The sequence below is a fragment of the Pholis gunnellus genome (assembly GCF_910591455.1).
Source record: "Pholis gunnellus genome assembly, chromosome: 3".
Taxonomy (NCBI): Eukaryota; Metazoa; Chordata; class Actinopteri; order Perciformes; family Pholidae; genus Pholis; species Pholis gunnellus.
The window spans coordinates 7322616-7338157 of record NC_136529.1 but is presented as its reverse complement, the minus strand read 5'-3'; the positions used below and the strand labels follow the sequence as shown (position 1 = coordinate 7338157).

General features: G+C 41.1%; 2 protein-coding genes across 3 annotated transcripts; one reads left to right on the top strand and one right to left on the bottom strand.

Annotated features, from left to right (window-relative positions):
* Positions 1–410: 410 nt before the first annotated feature.
* On the bottom strand, positions 411–9392 carry ilrun (inflammation and lipid regulator with UBA-like and NBR1-like domains). Its single transcript, XM_079156806.1, has 5 exons — positions 9129–9392; positions 6418–6572; positions 6069–6266; positions 5117–5421; positions 411–3677 (listed from the first exon to the last, which is right to left on the bottom strand). The coding sequence occupies exons 1-5, from the start codon at positions 9284–9286 to the stop codon at positions 3642–3644; spliced, it is 852 nt and encodes a 283-aa protein (XP_079012932.1). The 5' UTR covers positions 9287–9392; the 3' UTR covers positions 411–3641.
* snrpc (small nuclear ribonucleoprotein polypeptide C) lies at positions 8726–15059 on the top strand. 2 transcript variants are annotated; one of them, XM_079156807.1, is made up of 7 exons: positions 8726–8769; positions 10644–10769; positions 11866–11908; positions 12016–12124; positions 13060–13117; positions 14115–14222; positions 14488–15059. In XM_079156807.1, exons 2-7 carry the CDS (start codon positions 10762–10764, stop codon positions 14825–14827), a joined length of 666 nt encoding a protein of 221 aa, XP_079012933.1. In that variant the 5' UTR covers positions 8726–8769; positions 10644–10761; the 3' UTR covers positions 14828–15059. The 2 variants fall into 2 exon arrangements, with proteins under 2 accessions (XP_079012933.1, XP_079012934.1); XM_079156808.1 differs by having other exon boundaries at positions 8754–8769; positions 13060–13119; positions 14118–14222; positions 14488–14749.
* Positions 15060–15542: the final 483 nt, after the last annotated feature.

Below are 15542 nucleotides of genomic sequence, written 5' to 3'. Positions count from 1 at the left end.
ACACTCAGTATCAACCTCATGGTGGCACTAAAGGAACAGTCAGGGGATCACCAAAGTCAGAGGGATTCTTCCTTTGGCCAACATGAACATCTGGAAAAATTTCAGAGCAAACCACTAAAGACCTCGGTGATTAAAAGTTACTTAAAGTTTGTTGTTTCGTGATTTGTATTGACATCTCACTACTAGGAGGCACAGGGTGGACTCTCCGCTCCAAGCTTCTCATACTATTGCAGTGTGTTTATTGTTACGCACCATTCAGAGTCACATTCCTCGTATGTGTGACGTACTGTACTTGGCAATAAACAGTTCTGATTCTGACACTGCAGCTTTTCAGTTAGATGATATTGGCCGAGTCTGGTGCACGCGGTTAAAATGTCTGAGGAAGTGAAATACAGAAAAAGACAACTTACTCATTGTTTCAGTGTTAATTTAATCATACAAATGCTTAATTATAGATACAGAAAAAAAAAAAAAAAAAAGCTTTATTTTGACAGTTTCTCTTCAGATAAATGTGCTATTTTAGGACTATGTAAACTTTCATCTCATCCATTCACCATGCCACCCATCTCAAATCTGTACATAGTCACAAACTAAAACTAAAAAATGAATCCAGCAATATTCAGATTTCTCACCATCTCTCTCTCTCTCTCTCTCTCTCTCTCTCTCTCTCTCTCTCTCTCTCTCTCTCTCTCTCTCTCTCTCTCTCTCTCTCTCTCTCTCTCTCTCTCTCTCTCTCTCTCTCTCTCTCTCTCTCTCTCTCTCTCTCTCTCTCTCTCTCTCTCTCTCTCTCTCTCTCTCTCTCTCTCTCTCTCTCTCTCTCTCTCTCTCTCTCTCTCTCTCTCTCTCTCTCTAAAACACACACAAGCAAGCTCACAAGAAGTAAGCGTGCACGCACACACGCACACACACAAAGAAAGAAATAAAGAATAAAAAGACTGACGTGACAAAAAGAGGCAACGGAGAACAGTGTATACTGTTTGGGAGGAGAACTCTCAGCTGACTCTCAAAAACAAACAGCAGCGCTGAAAAACAGAATGCTGGTGAATTTCACGAGTTGGGTACACGTGATCGAAGAAGCAATGAACTCCAAATGTCATGAATATGTTCATATGTTACAACTAGGATATTATTTGATAAATTAAAATATCCTCCTAGACAAAAAATAGAAAAAGTTCTATCAAAAACTTTTCCCATTGTATTTATAAGCCCAAAATACAGGATGAAATGATCAATATGAACGGAAATCAATGTTAATTTTTAGAATGAGACATTGGTGAAGTGATGAAACTACGGTTTAAATCTTTGTGGTTAACACAATGAAAACAAAACGTAAAGCTATGAGGAACAAAGGCCTTTAGGGGAGAGCAGATAAGCAAAACCAACAAAACTTTCTGGAAAATGCTGGCATCACAGTCCTCAATAACCCCCCCCCCAAACAAAAATAAATCACTTTCCCTCCTCAGATGAGGCGGACAGTGTTGTGCAAATAGCAGTAACAGAACATCAGTGCTAGTAAAAACTGATGCAAACCATTCATTTTCATATTCAGATAGTCTTCAACTCGTCATTTTCTTTCTTTGATTTCTTAGCACCACCTGCTGGCTGTAAATGGGACTGTTTGCATTTGCAGTGCACAGGAAGACCGCAAATAAATAATAACAAACAGGGCAATTAGTGAGTCAGTTCATCCAAATGGTGCAGAATCACTCAACAATACTCCAGAGAGACACGCCCAGTAAAGCGCTCTCCATATCGATGCGTATGTCAATAGACACATCGTCCTTTGCCCAAGTAGTATACACCATTTTTATGTCAGTTAAATCCAAAGAGAAACCATAACATACATGCACACTTAACACACACACACTTAACACACACACACACACACACACACCTAGTACACTTACTGTAGACATCGACTCAGAAACTACAGTCACTCACCAGGCAAAATAGATTTAGATGGCTTTTTTAAACCCTTCCTCACGCCTCACTTGCTCAAATTCACTCGCAGCCTTTTGCGCTTCAGCATCTATTTAAAGCGAAAACCCACCCTAAAAAAACACACACACACACACGCACACGCCCCATGCTGTCTGGATGGAGAAACCTGCAGACAGAACAGATTAGTGTCTTGGTTTTCTGGGTTTTATCTTTGGGAGAGACAGGGTTCCTACACAGGCGTTGTCCATAGTTTTGTTGCGACAGTAGAAATGGAGAATATTTGCCCCCACCATATTTGAGTATCTTTGAATGTGGTATTCAATATGCGTTATTAATGTTATTGTGCGACATCATTTCAAATGTGTCATCGATTATTTGAAGTTACTGACGGTGAGTTTATGTCATAAAAGGTTGAATATGTCAAATAACAATTGTTTTGTTTTTTTCTTCGGGTCCACCTGTGTTATCTGATCCGGCTAAGCACTGGGTTCAAGGAGGGTCAAAAACTGCTCAGTTTAACCGTAATAGGTGAACACTGTTTATAACTTTTAAATGATAAATGTAACACAAAACCAGACACAGGTGGTACATTTTAACACTCTCTGCCATAAATACAACTATTCTCCATCACAAAAATACTTGAAACATGACAGTACGTCACATGTTCTCAAAGTATTTTTAAGCATGAGCTGTTGAACGGATTGCATAAAGAAAATAATACCAGGTAGGTGCGCGCAATGCTCAAACTGACTCCGTATTCTTTTATAGAGTAATCATAATTCACAGTTCCCAATTTGCAAAGAGCGTCCACATCAACATCAAACTCGTTATTGCACCTGGAAACTTCTCTACACTTAAATACGCCGTTGGTCAAAGTCAGATGTTCAAGGTGATTGAACCCAAATTTACTGGATATATTTAACCCTCACACGGCAAAATCTGTAAACATACAACCATTTTAAACGCTCACAAGATGTAAACATGGGAATCTCTCTCCACCAGCCATCCCATATGAAGTGAACGCGGCATTAGTCTGTGGTTTAGTAATGGTCTTTTCGTGAACGGCAATGCTCCGGAGTTCGGTACAGCTGGTCATCACACTTTCTGTCATATTAGTCGTTTAACGTCCCAAATCATTCACAGGTTTGTGTGTGAACCTGGTGTAAGGCTTTCATCGAGAGGAAACCTGGAAAACCCGTAGATTTCTTTTAAACACTTCTCAAGGCCTCAAACTGATTAATGATCACATTTAGTTTTGTACTATTCTCAGCAGCTTTCCAAACATTTCCAGCCCCGTGTAGGAACCCCGAAAGAGACAAAGCATCCAATTGTACCAAATCGTATGTAGATCGTTGAGGGTTGACTTTCCCTTTTTAATTAGGCGTGTTTTACAGTGGAAATAAAAATGGTTGTGTGATTCTATTCTCACGGATTTATAGCACTCTTAAATGAAGCATTCACACATGCGAATCCGGGTGTCGATGTCAGGTGGGATGTTTCGCTGTAGCGGATGTAATCCATCACCTCACTGTAGTTTGTGTCCCTGTGGAAAGGGCCTCGGGGGTTGGGGAGAAGGTTGTCATGAGTCAATATAAAACAACAGTTCCTCCCCCCCCCTTCTGACTCCTCGGCATTTAACGACTCCCAGGGTGTTGAGCTCATCATCCACTATTGGGGGGGCGGGGGGGGTCTTTGTCATTCTAGCTCTGTCCAAATGGATAGGGTCCGTGAATACCCTGGGGGGGGGGGGGGGAGAAGAGAGAAAGGGAATTAAGAGTAGTTTATACAGAATGAGAATGAATACATGTGAAGATAAGTAATTAACACACACACACACACACACACACACACCTCTGATGTTATCATCGGTTTCAGGGCGGAAACAAAAGCGGCATTACATGAAAGAAGCTCCGTCAATGTAAATTTAAATGACAACTTGATGACTAAGTTTTTGACGGTCCAGTTCAGCCACCCAGGAGTTGGCTGTTACCTGAAACTGGCTCAGCTATGACAGGTATGAGGTGATACGTGTGTGTCTGCACTGATGTGCCCCCACCTGAGACACAGTTGTTACTGACTAACAGCTGAATGCCGTGATGATGGACTTTTTCTTTACACAAACTAAAAAGCAAGTTTTTTTCTGTGTGTGATGCATGTCACAATGCAATTCACAAATGAACATCAGCAATACTCACGTGAGGGACTTGTCTCATACTCCATCATCACACCTTTAGTCACAGTACATCCTTCACATTAATATCGTCTTTGATTTACTATTGAGCAAAACTGAAAGCCTTGGTAGCCGCCTCCTTGGGCTGTAATGATCATTATACACCGGGGGGGGGGGGGGGGGGGGGACGACAACTTCCTAAAATACCACTAGCGGGGCGAAACAAAAATTTGACCTGAGCGTGCAGCCAAAGGAAAGGCTATATCAATACAAACGCCATATATTGATCTCAAAGTGCAGCTGGAGATTACAAGAATGTCATCATTAGTTTTGAGGTAGACAATCTAAAACTGAGTTGTAAGACAAATTGAGATAAGTCAGGTACCAAACGTCATGGCAATCCATCAAACAGCTGTCTAGATATTTCATTCTGGATCGATGGACGTCTCTAGCGTGGCTGAGCAATAACTAACCAAGCCGTGAAGCTATTGCAGTTAAACCAGTTTGTTCAACAGTGTGAACACAACAATGCTGTATCGCTGCAACCTAAACTCTGATACTACCCACAACTGTCCAGAACCATAATGTTTTTTATAACATTTTAAAATATTCCTCTGCTTTAATGCTACAGCACACAGTACTACAGGACACCCACTCTTACTTCAGCCTACTGCTTTGTTAATCAATCAGAGGTCCTGATCCAGATCCTGTGGATTGACATTTGATTTTCTTGGAATTAAATGTTGAAGGTTTGACTGTTGAAACACGTGCAAACTAACCAGCAAATCAATCCATCTTACAGAAGCACTTACATACACCCCACACCAGAGTCCCACTGTCATGATGCAGGCTTAATGGAAACTGTATTTTGCACATGAACCCTCAACAATAAATCCGAAAGGTGACTTAAATGAGCTAAACTCATCAATGTAGTGAAAGTAGTTCTTACGGGTTTAAAGTGGCAGTTTTGTGAAGTGCAAAACCCTAAGTTTGATGCATACATACCTGACCATAAGTCACCACGGAAAGATTGGTTTGGAGACCATTAGACGCCCTATTTACAGCATTATGAGACAGTCCATTTTGATCTTGCTGGATTGGCTCCTGTGTGCGTTCCCACGCTCCGCCAGGATCTCTGAAGCTGTCGTCGGTGGTGTCGTGCTTGTTCTTCTGTGGCGAGGCAAAGGGGTTGAAGTCCCCCTGCACGTTGCGTTGGGGTTGGGTGTTGAATTCCGTCTCGAAAGATGACAGCTGCTGGGTCACGCCGAGGAGACCGCCGACCTCTACGCTGAGAATCACCCAGATCACATCTGTGGAGAAAAGAAGCATTCACAAGTGAGTCAACCCACCGATTTTGCCGATTTCCTCTTTGTTACGGTGTGAATTGACGCTTCACCAAGTACCAAAAGCAGAATCGTTGCGTGGCATCAGCCAGCTCCACAGACTCTCATGCAATTGTTCCATATGTTGTTCATTATCAGGCTGGTATTGTGGATTTGGAAATGTTGTGTAATAGTGATACCAGTCACCTGGAGAGGTTGGAAGGAGATATACTTTTCCAAAACGTTATGTTTCTACATTAAAACCTGTGGAGCTAACATTAGCACTTCTATGCTAAGCTACTGAATGTATACACATGCTGCATTTGCCTTTTAATGAATCGAACAGTGAATAAAGATCTTAAGTTGCTGCATTTAATGGTTTTCTGTCATGATCACCAGGTGATGTGGTGGCTCACTTTTACGTCGTGATCGCCTTTAGTTTCTAGCTCTATCTTGTTAACCCGTTCTCGCTGCTGAATCAGTGTAACATTCTGGCGTAGTCGAGACCCTTCGGTCTACTTCTCTCTGACATCGCCTTCTCTGTTTTCCAATAATAGCAGTTCATGGAGTGTAGTTAGTGACAGTGTGGGCTCCATGGTCGCTCTAATAAATGTCCTGATTTGGTGATTTCGTACCTCCGTAGAACAATCCGCTGGCTGTACACATCCTCCACTGGCCCTGGTACATGCCTGGAGCTGTGGGACTTCGCATCTGCACGCTCACATCTGATATTTCCTGGGGGTCTAGTGACTTCACCATTACTGCGTTTACGTGCCCAAACTGATCCCCGCCGATGTATTTGAGACAAACCCCAGGTGGCCACGACTCTGCACCTACAGTACACAAAGAGGAGCGCAGTCAAAACACAGTTCAACGACAAAACCATGACGTGGTCAATGACATTTGGTCTTCTTGCATGCAGATTCAGAAACGCTAATCATACTGTGAAAGCTACACATGTGAATGCGGTGACGTGCTCTGCACCTGTGTTTTGTATTCTCCAGGTCTTCGTGAACGGTGTATCTGGAGGAACAGACTCTCCTTCCCCGATCGTCACGTCCTCAACGAAGGACATGGAAGGCGTGTTGATGTTGGGACTTTCAAAGTCATAATATGCACCAATAGCAGCCTGCAGGTTCCTGTTCCAACACAAAAGGGAAGAGCAAGGTGTTAACAGGAGTGGACATTAAACGTGTGACCCTGACCACAAGATTTTGTATTTGACAGTTAGAAAGTAAGCTAATTAATCAAGAAAAACATTTGTTTTTTGTGCACATTGTGCTGTTTTTAGAATACTTTTTCTCAATGCACAATACTAAAAGATATTTGTCTTTCTAATCCCTGCCTCACAAACTATTTAATCAAATGTGACAATCCACCAATCGGATACTGACAATTACAAAAAGGATCACTCCTAAAATAGGATTCACATAGACTGTGTAACTCCCTTACAACTATCACGACTCCTTTTAATCCGTGCATCAAGAGACGTACTGGAACTGCTCAGAAGTCAGTGAACAATAGAGCATCTCTGAACATCTCTTTCATTGAACCATTGTTTTCTATTTGTGTGTGAAGCGCTTCATACTAAAGCTGAACCAAAAAGAAAATGAATCTGTGGAATACAACAGAAAACTGATTAATTGCTTCGGTCCGTTTCTAAACAGATATGCTTACTTTTCTTAATTACTGAGTCCAGTTTCTAAAATTGGATGATTAGATTTTTTTTCTTGGCCTTCTATGATACAAAACTGAATATTTTGGGGCTTTGGACTGTTGGTGGAACACAACAAGTCGTTTAAATATTCAACCAGGCCCCTGGGAATGGCCATTTTGAATACACTTTTATGAAGATAAAAAGTGTGACGGAAGTAGTTGTGTGGACATTTCTTTTAAAAGAGCTTGAGAGAGGTGAAAACCGTAATTACATGCTCACATCAGCACACCTGGCCACATGTCGTGAAAAGTGGGCATACTTATCAGGTGGCAGTTTGGAAAGTTACAAGAATTATCAGACACTTGACAAATCAAACATCGGAAAGACGTGGGAGGAGGAGGAGGAGTCAAACGCTGTTTACAACAAGAGCTTTGATGTAGGCCATGTCTGTATACAGATTTTCTTTTTTTTTAAACAGATATTTTCCTCTATGTTTAAAAATAGAATTCTGTCCACACGACCCTTGTTTAAAAAAATATCTCCGTCCACATTAGAGCGTACAAACGACTCCAAGCGCTCACCGGGCCAGTAGGATACGTCATCGATACGTCAAATACCAGAGAACACGGTTGTGAGCATGCGTAGGGTTAGGGTTTATTTTATGAGTTTATTTCCCTTTGTTAACAAATAGTAAACCATAGTAAAGCAATAGATGAGGTGGACCAAATAACATTGGGCGCATGAGACACCTCTGTTTCAGTGTAGATTTTATTATTTTCAGAAATATCCGTTGTGGTGAGCTAAAACTCTGTTTGCGTGTTGACAAGAGGCCAAAAGGCAGAGGAAGATATCTGTTTAAATAAATAACTGAATATGTGTAAAACACACTTGACACCTTTAATCCCCGGTTTGGGTCATGCAAAGACACTGAATCATAATGCCACTCAATAAGGTCTTTCACTGGACCCTCTTGCCTAGTCTTCAATGCAAACGTATTGATATCAATTCTAGTATCCAAGTTGATGACATCCCTGGCATTCTCAGCCTTGAGAAAACGCTTCCAGAGCCACTGAAGACACAATACAACTGTTCCCTTAGACTAAACCGTACATGCTATGACTATTAAACTGATTTTTAGGTGTAGAATTGGTGAAAACCCTTTAATGAAAGTGACTTTTGTGTCATCTGCTAACTGATTATGAGACAAACTGCATCAGGAGCTAGTTATGGAGCTATTTTTACCACACTAAAATATCTTGGGGGAAATCGTGATCATGTACAATACTGAAGTTGGACAAGACATGCTTTCCTAAAATAATCATGGGTAATTATAAACTCTGGATTCAAATAAAACTACACAGTGATGTTACTAGTGAACTAATTTCGGTGGTCAAATCCCAGCAACTGTCACGTGATGATGTCATCTTGTATACCGTGACGAATTCCAGACTCCAAAATGAAACTTGAACAAGATTGGGTTTCTGGGTGGGTCCTCCCTTTAAAAAAATGATTGTGATCACGGCCACTAATAATTGATTAAGTAAAAGCTAAAAAAAATGAATTGATCAAAGACTACTTGTTGTCCACCGTCCATTGATCACGACTGGTTACGTCATCAGACTAACGTGAGTTGTGTCTTCCCGGAGCAGCTCGGTGTAACTGGCTGTGAACACTCTTATGTAATATGGCAGATAATCTACACGAGAGTTCCCTTTGCTTAAATTAGCCTGCTAGCTAGTTAGCCAGCTTGCTCTTTGCTTTTTAAAACTAATTTCATATTATTATAACTCACAGCTGGGGCTAAACTTTACCGTTTCACTTCCGCTTGCCCCCGCAACGATCGTCAGGAGTTACGTTAACTATAACCGTGAAGGAATGGTGTAATTATCTTCTTGGGTTTGAACAACGCTAACTTAGAACCGTGTGTGTCTGCCTCCATCTTTTTAGCAGTTTGTCGTATGCTAACTAGCTAATTATACAGTCTATGTTAGCATAATGTTGCTGTCCGACAACAGGCCCCTCGGATCCCCGAACTCACCAGTTGGTCATGTCCAGGAAGAAGGCGCAGCCAGCCGGGTTGAGCTGGAAGCCCAGCAGCCTCTGAAACTCCGAAATAAGGACGTCCTTGTCCGTGGTTCCCATGCAGCTGAACTTCTGCATGAGCTCCGCGTCCACGTCCATGTCGATGCCCTCCATGGGTGGCGGGTGGCCCGTAGCGGCGACGGGGTGGTGCGGGGAGGGGGGGGACCTCTCTCAGTTTAGTCCGAGGCCTTGTCCAGCCATAACAACCAGCTCAACAACAACAACCGTTAATGCGCATGGCACGACCAGGGGGACGATGTTTGACGTTGCAACAGCCCGCGCGTCACCTTCGCCAATCACGAAGTGGGCGTCGACGTCATCTGTTGCTATTTGCAGCCACCTTTTCATTGGTTTATCAATGAATCGTCTCTGCTCCTTATGAAGTGCAGTACCAGATACATCAGAAGGGTTATATAGGATAAAATAATGAAAGGATGAATCTTGATAGCACCAGTATACATTTTTTTTAGAATAGACGTAGGGCACAACCAATTCATACAGCTTTAAATCCAGGATTATTAAAACAAATCATCATTTATCATTTAGTTTATATACATTTTGCTCATTTAGTAGCTCAGTCCTAGATAACCTACATCAGATGTTTGATAGTGGATGTAATTTTTGCTCAATTTGTAGGGCTATTTCCTTTTGTACTACCGGCATTCCCACTATGAACCAGTCTACATAATTATATAAGGATGTGTATGGAAATGACTGTTTGCATCTTTAGATTTGTTTTATTTTATATGTGCAACCCTGTGTTATAAAATGACAAATACAGGAACATTGTAACATTGTAACTTGAATTATTAGAACACACTCTTTTTATAACTGTAGATTTTCTCTTCAGGTTTTTTCTTGAACAATCTGTACTCGTGAACTGGAAAATCTACATTTAGAATTCCATTGTATACAAAACCTCTTCCTGTAGGCTATCTTAAACATTTAATTGAATTAAAAATGGCTTGACAGTTTTTCTAAAGTCCGTTGAGATGTATTGGTATTCATAAAAACTACAAAACCCTTCAGAATAATATTCAAACCCCTTTCTCACATTTTTACAAGAAATGTGTAACTGTTGGTATCAACAACTTTACACCTACTATAAAGACATACAAATTATTTTCATAGAAAGTGAAGAAGGAATTGGTCGGGTAATCCTTTTTCTTTTTTGACGTGTGTACCTGTGGACATAAATTGAGAAGTTTGTAAAATATATATAACTATGTAGATGCTCTTGTGAAGTAAGAATAATGCTCTGTCTGCAATTTTCTTTTTTATGTACTAGAAGTCATATTTCTTTATTTGTTTATATGTGCTATAGATTGTATTTGCTGTTGTTGAGTTTGATTGTTGGTTTAGATTTCATTTGCGTGGTGACAAGTTTACAAGTTTGTGGGTATTGTTCAAGCGTGTTTCCATTTTATGCTACTGGGACAAATATATATATACTATTTTATTTTATTAACAGATATCTTTCGAGTGGCGGTCACTTTCAGGCGGAACTAACAGTCGATAGGTCTTATATCTGGTAGGAACACTTATTGGGAACACCGGAATTGCGCTCTCGACGGAGATTGCCGGGGAACATGCCTAAGTAAGTATAGATATTAATTCCCTTTCATGCGTAATCTATAATATCCACGTTTCAACGAACTTAGTTGGTGTTTGAATTAAGCAACGAACGACGGTAACACAAAGCCTCCTCTGACAGTGAAACGGACCAGTGTGTTTCCAGATGGACGCGGTACGCTTTGTGTGGGCTGTGTCTATTTGCTGGACTCAGCCTCGATGTGAACAGAGCTAACAGAGACCAGCAAAAGACAATCGCAGCGCCGCGATATACAATCAATTGATCTGATATAATCCACGTTGCTGCCTATTTTTACGACTTCTCACCCACGTCTATTTCAACATGAAGCAGTTTCTTTTTGTCGTTAGATATGAGTTGGTAACCGTAACGCCGTATCTGAATGAGTTTTTTTTTTTTACCAGGTTAAATCAATTTATTTTTCAGGAATAAGAGCTGATTATACTGACGGTGTAGCAAGTTCTAAAACATCATCTATCTCACAGTAACGCTCACATGGCTCCGGGGTGAACGTCGACACATCTCTGTAAAGTGGAGAAGCTGCAGAGAACAACTCAAATAAGTGGCTACACAATACTAATAACGAGTATGATGCTAACAAAACCAAGTATTGCTTCTTTATTTTATTACGACGGTGACCCAAACCGAGGTTATCCGTGTCCAGGGTGAAAATGTGTACAAGACAGTGTGCTAACCTGTTCTGCACAAGGCACAGAAGTCCTGTTGTGTTTGATACCTCACTGTTTCCTGCAGCACATGTAGTAACCTCTGCACAATACGCGGGCTACAATTCCTGCAGGACTCCAACTCACGACAGAAATATATTCATGTTGGGATTTATTTTTAAAGGCAATATTAGCACGATGGCTAAATAAAAACGTTTACAGACCAAACAGTAGTTGACACAAGTGAATATCTATATTGTAGCTAGTTAAACCGGACAAAGACCAATTTTTTTTTGGTTATGTGTCAAAGTAAACTATTCTTTTTTTCCCTTTTAGTTCTACAGTGATTTATTTCCCAGCTCCAATTTAAAGTATACAGCTTTGGGACAAGTCATGTCTACAGCTCTGAACTTTTCTTGTTTACCCCCCCTCAACAGGTTTTACTGTGATTACTGTGATACCTACCTTACTCATGATTCGGTAAGTTGTGCTTGTGCGGTACCAAATCAAATCGTTGAAAAGCATGAGGTAATCTCTTTTTTGTTGTATTTCACACCGGTTAAATATTTTCCACAAATCTGTTCTAGCCATCAGTGAGGAAGACCCACTGCAGCGGCCGAAAGCACAAGGAAAATGTGAAAGATTACTACCAGAAATGGATGGAGGAGCAGGCTCAGAGCCTCATCGATAAAACAAGTAAGCAGATCATCGGCTCAATTATCCGGAGAACACGGCCGAGTGACTCTAGAAGCACCAAGCAACTGTACTCGCTGTTAATTGTTTAAGACACTTTGCCACTCGGACAAAACTCGTTTCCTAAACGGCTCGAGTGCTGAATATCCTCTAACCTGCATGTCTGACAATGTTTTTTTTAAGAGTTAAACACAAAGTGTCTGCTCTTTGAGATGCAGCCCATGTGTGCCGTAAGTTTAACTTAACCTCTAGTGGTTACTAACACCTTATTGATGAGTTATTTGATCTTTCACACTCATGATACAGAATGGTTTTTCATCTCCATATTTAATATCCTTGTATAGACAATAAAAGTAGGCGTTGGAGTAAAGCCTGCTTCGTATCCCCCCCCAGGCCTGGCTTATGCATGTGTGTGGGACCGCCATGCTCTTTGCTTAAATAGTGCGCTGTACACCAGTTTATCTGGGCCCCCTCAGAGATTACAACCCGCTAATCCACATGAGAGATGCAGTATTGTCCACCGTGGAGGAACATGTTTTTAGAGGCTAGATTATCCTTTGAAACACTAAAAGAGGCTATGCTACACATCTTTTTATTTTAATAAAGTAGACTGCTTTATTAGTAGTGTTGTGTTTAATCTGTGTTCATTATTTAGCATGCTACCCCAAACACTCATTGTTGCAGTGGACGGCAGCATTGCAGCACTAACATTAAACCGAGCAGTGTATTTTGCTGTGCAGAAATGTGAGAGGGACCCCATGCGGTGCACTTTGTGTCGTTCTTTGCGTTGCGTACAGACACGTATGAAACCGGCTTCAGTTCATTCTTTCTGAACACAAGAAAAGCAAAGTGATCGAGTGCTGAACGCGGAGCTGTGTGTTTCATTCTTCTTCTCTTTTTTTTTTTTGTGCCTAATGTTTTGTCTTCTCTCCCGACAGCGGCCGCCTTTCAGCAGGGAAAGATTCCTCCCACACCGTTCCCTGGTGGGCCCCCCCCAGGTGAGTCCGTTTCAGCTCTGCAGTGATTTGAGTCACTAACCCTTACTGGAGACTCTGGCTCTTGATGGGTAGATCCATAGTCAATGGGGGAACTGCTGTCAGCATTTTGCTTCTTATCAGGGATTATTGAGATAAATCTTATTAGAATTATCAATCAACCGAGGCCGTGAAGCTCCTGTTCCTGTGGGATTACAGCTAATTCAAATTGATAAAATGAGCACACCACTGGACATAAATAGAAACCACAGCATGGAGAGGCACCAGTTGGAATTTTTTAGAAGTCTGACCCGTTTTTCTTTCAAAAAACTATAGTTGAAAGCACACAAACATTTTTTTTTTACTTGTTCATTCATAATGAAATGGTTAATGTTGTTAAGGTTGTTCCTCAACGGATTGTTTTGGACTTGAAAGAGTTACAAATTGCGAGCTTTATGTTTTATCACTCGCACTGAAGAACTGTGCGCGCGTGTGATTCTAAGTAATAAAAGCACTGATGTTTCTAAAGGAAACAACAGATGGCCAAATCACTTGTGGCCACATTTGCAGATGTACAACAGTCCTGCAATAAATCCTTCACGAATGTGATCATGATGTGTTTTGTTAAAACAGTGAGAGAGGTGTTGATGGTGCTGTTAAATGATGTTGCGTCATACTGTTTCTAATATTTTGTCCAGCCCATTTATATCAGTGAGGGTAAGCTAAATAACGGAAACACCTCTCTGTATAATGCACTTCAGTTCCACAAGTTTATTTAGTGTCTGAAATGATGATCATGCCGAACTTAGATAAAAGTAAAAAAATCATTAGTGGTCTCATTTTGTCTCGTATAGTGTTTACACGATGAATACAATTACATTGCGTAATAATGTATAGTCGTAAGTAACACAGGTGCATGTTTTCAGTTCAGTCAGAAGTCAATGCAAATAAAGCTAAAATAAAAAATGTGAATCTGATCAAACTCATTGATTGAACACTAACCTTTGCTGTTTGTAACACAGGCGGTCCTCCTCGGCCAGGCATGCTCCCAACGCCCCCCATGGGAGGTCCTCCTATGATGCCCATGATGGGGCCCCCCCCACATGGGATGATGCCCGGTGGACCCGGTAAGACGCATGTTTCTATGACCGCGCTTCACTCGTTCCTAACGTTGTGTGGCATTTAAAGTGCTCGCAGAAAGTTTGCAGCAGGTCAGTCGGCCATTAAAGGGTTAAGTGGGTTTCATCTGTTCTTATGTAGTCACAAATAAAGAAGTTAAAAGAATAACCAGGTTGTTCTAAATGACTTGTGAAGTCTTCATGACTCTCTTGTGTAAAGCCGTTGTTGTAAATTAATAGCCAATGCTGTGCATCCCCTCACTGTCACTCTTAGGAGGCATGAGGCCGCCGATGGGAGGACCCATGCAGATGATGCCCGGGCCGCCACACATGATGCGTCACCCTCGGCCGATGATGATGCCAGTCAGGCCGGGCATGATGCGACCGGACAGATAAGACCGGCTGGATTTTCTCCGCTCTTTGTTGCCACGAACAGACACTGTCGACTGAGGACACTTGGCTCAACACTTGGATTTTTCCTTGCGCCTTTTTTAAATTTTCAAACGTCCAATTTCTTCAACCTCAAATCTGAAGTCCCCGATGTAATTATGTCAACTTTGTATAATTACTTAATTTTCTTGTGCTGGTATTTATTACTAAACGCCTCCCATTAGAATTGATGTCACATCCCTGTTTTTTTTTTAATTAAAACGTCCTCTCGTGTTCGTATCAAGTTTGAAATATCTCGTCTCACTTTGACAAAACTGTTCAGCACACATTTAAAGAGCGTGTTCGATATGACAATATTTGTTGGTATATTTTTACTTTTTTGTTTTAGGGTTTTTACATATTTTTGTTGTATTTCATTGCAATGCTTTGAGAAATAAAAAGGTGATTTTAAACCAGTGTTTTTTGTAGATTGTATCCTTATCAACAAAGCTCATATTTCATGTTTTAACGGTGTCTTATTCAATTATTCAGACACTTTACACGTCCAGCTCAGCATCAAACATCACATGGACAAAATGAGTCTCATTGAGACCCAATCCCAACGTCTGCACTGAACCCTAAAGTTTCAGGGACGTCGTCAGCGTCACCTGGTGAATGTGCTTGAGTGTAGGAGGCTGCAAGGGCTCCAAATTGTATAAAATAGGAATGGGACACGTTACCGATACTACGCCAAAATGTACAATATATACAGCTGTGGGTTTGGGATGAGAGAAAGCCAAATGAAAATTGTCAAGTGGTACTCTTTACCTAAAATAAACTTTGTACAGTGAACTGCCGACAAAATAAACAAAATCAACTGGAAGGAGGAAACAAAATCCATCAGATGGAAAGATCCACAACTGACTTCATGCTAACATTGCTTTGTATCTCGGCGGGCCG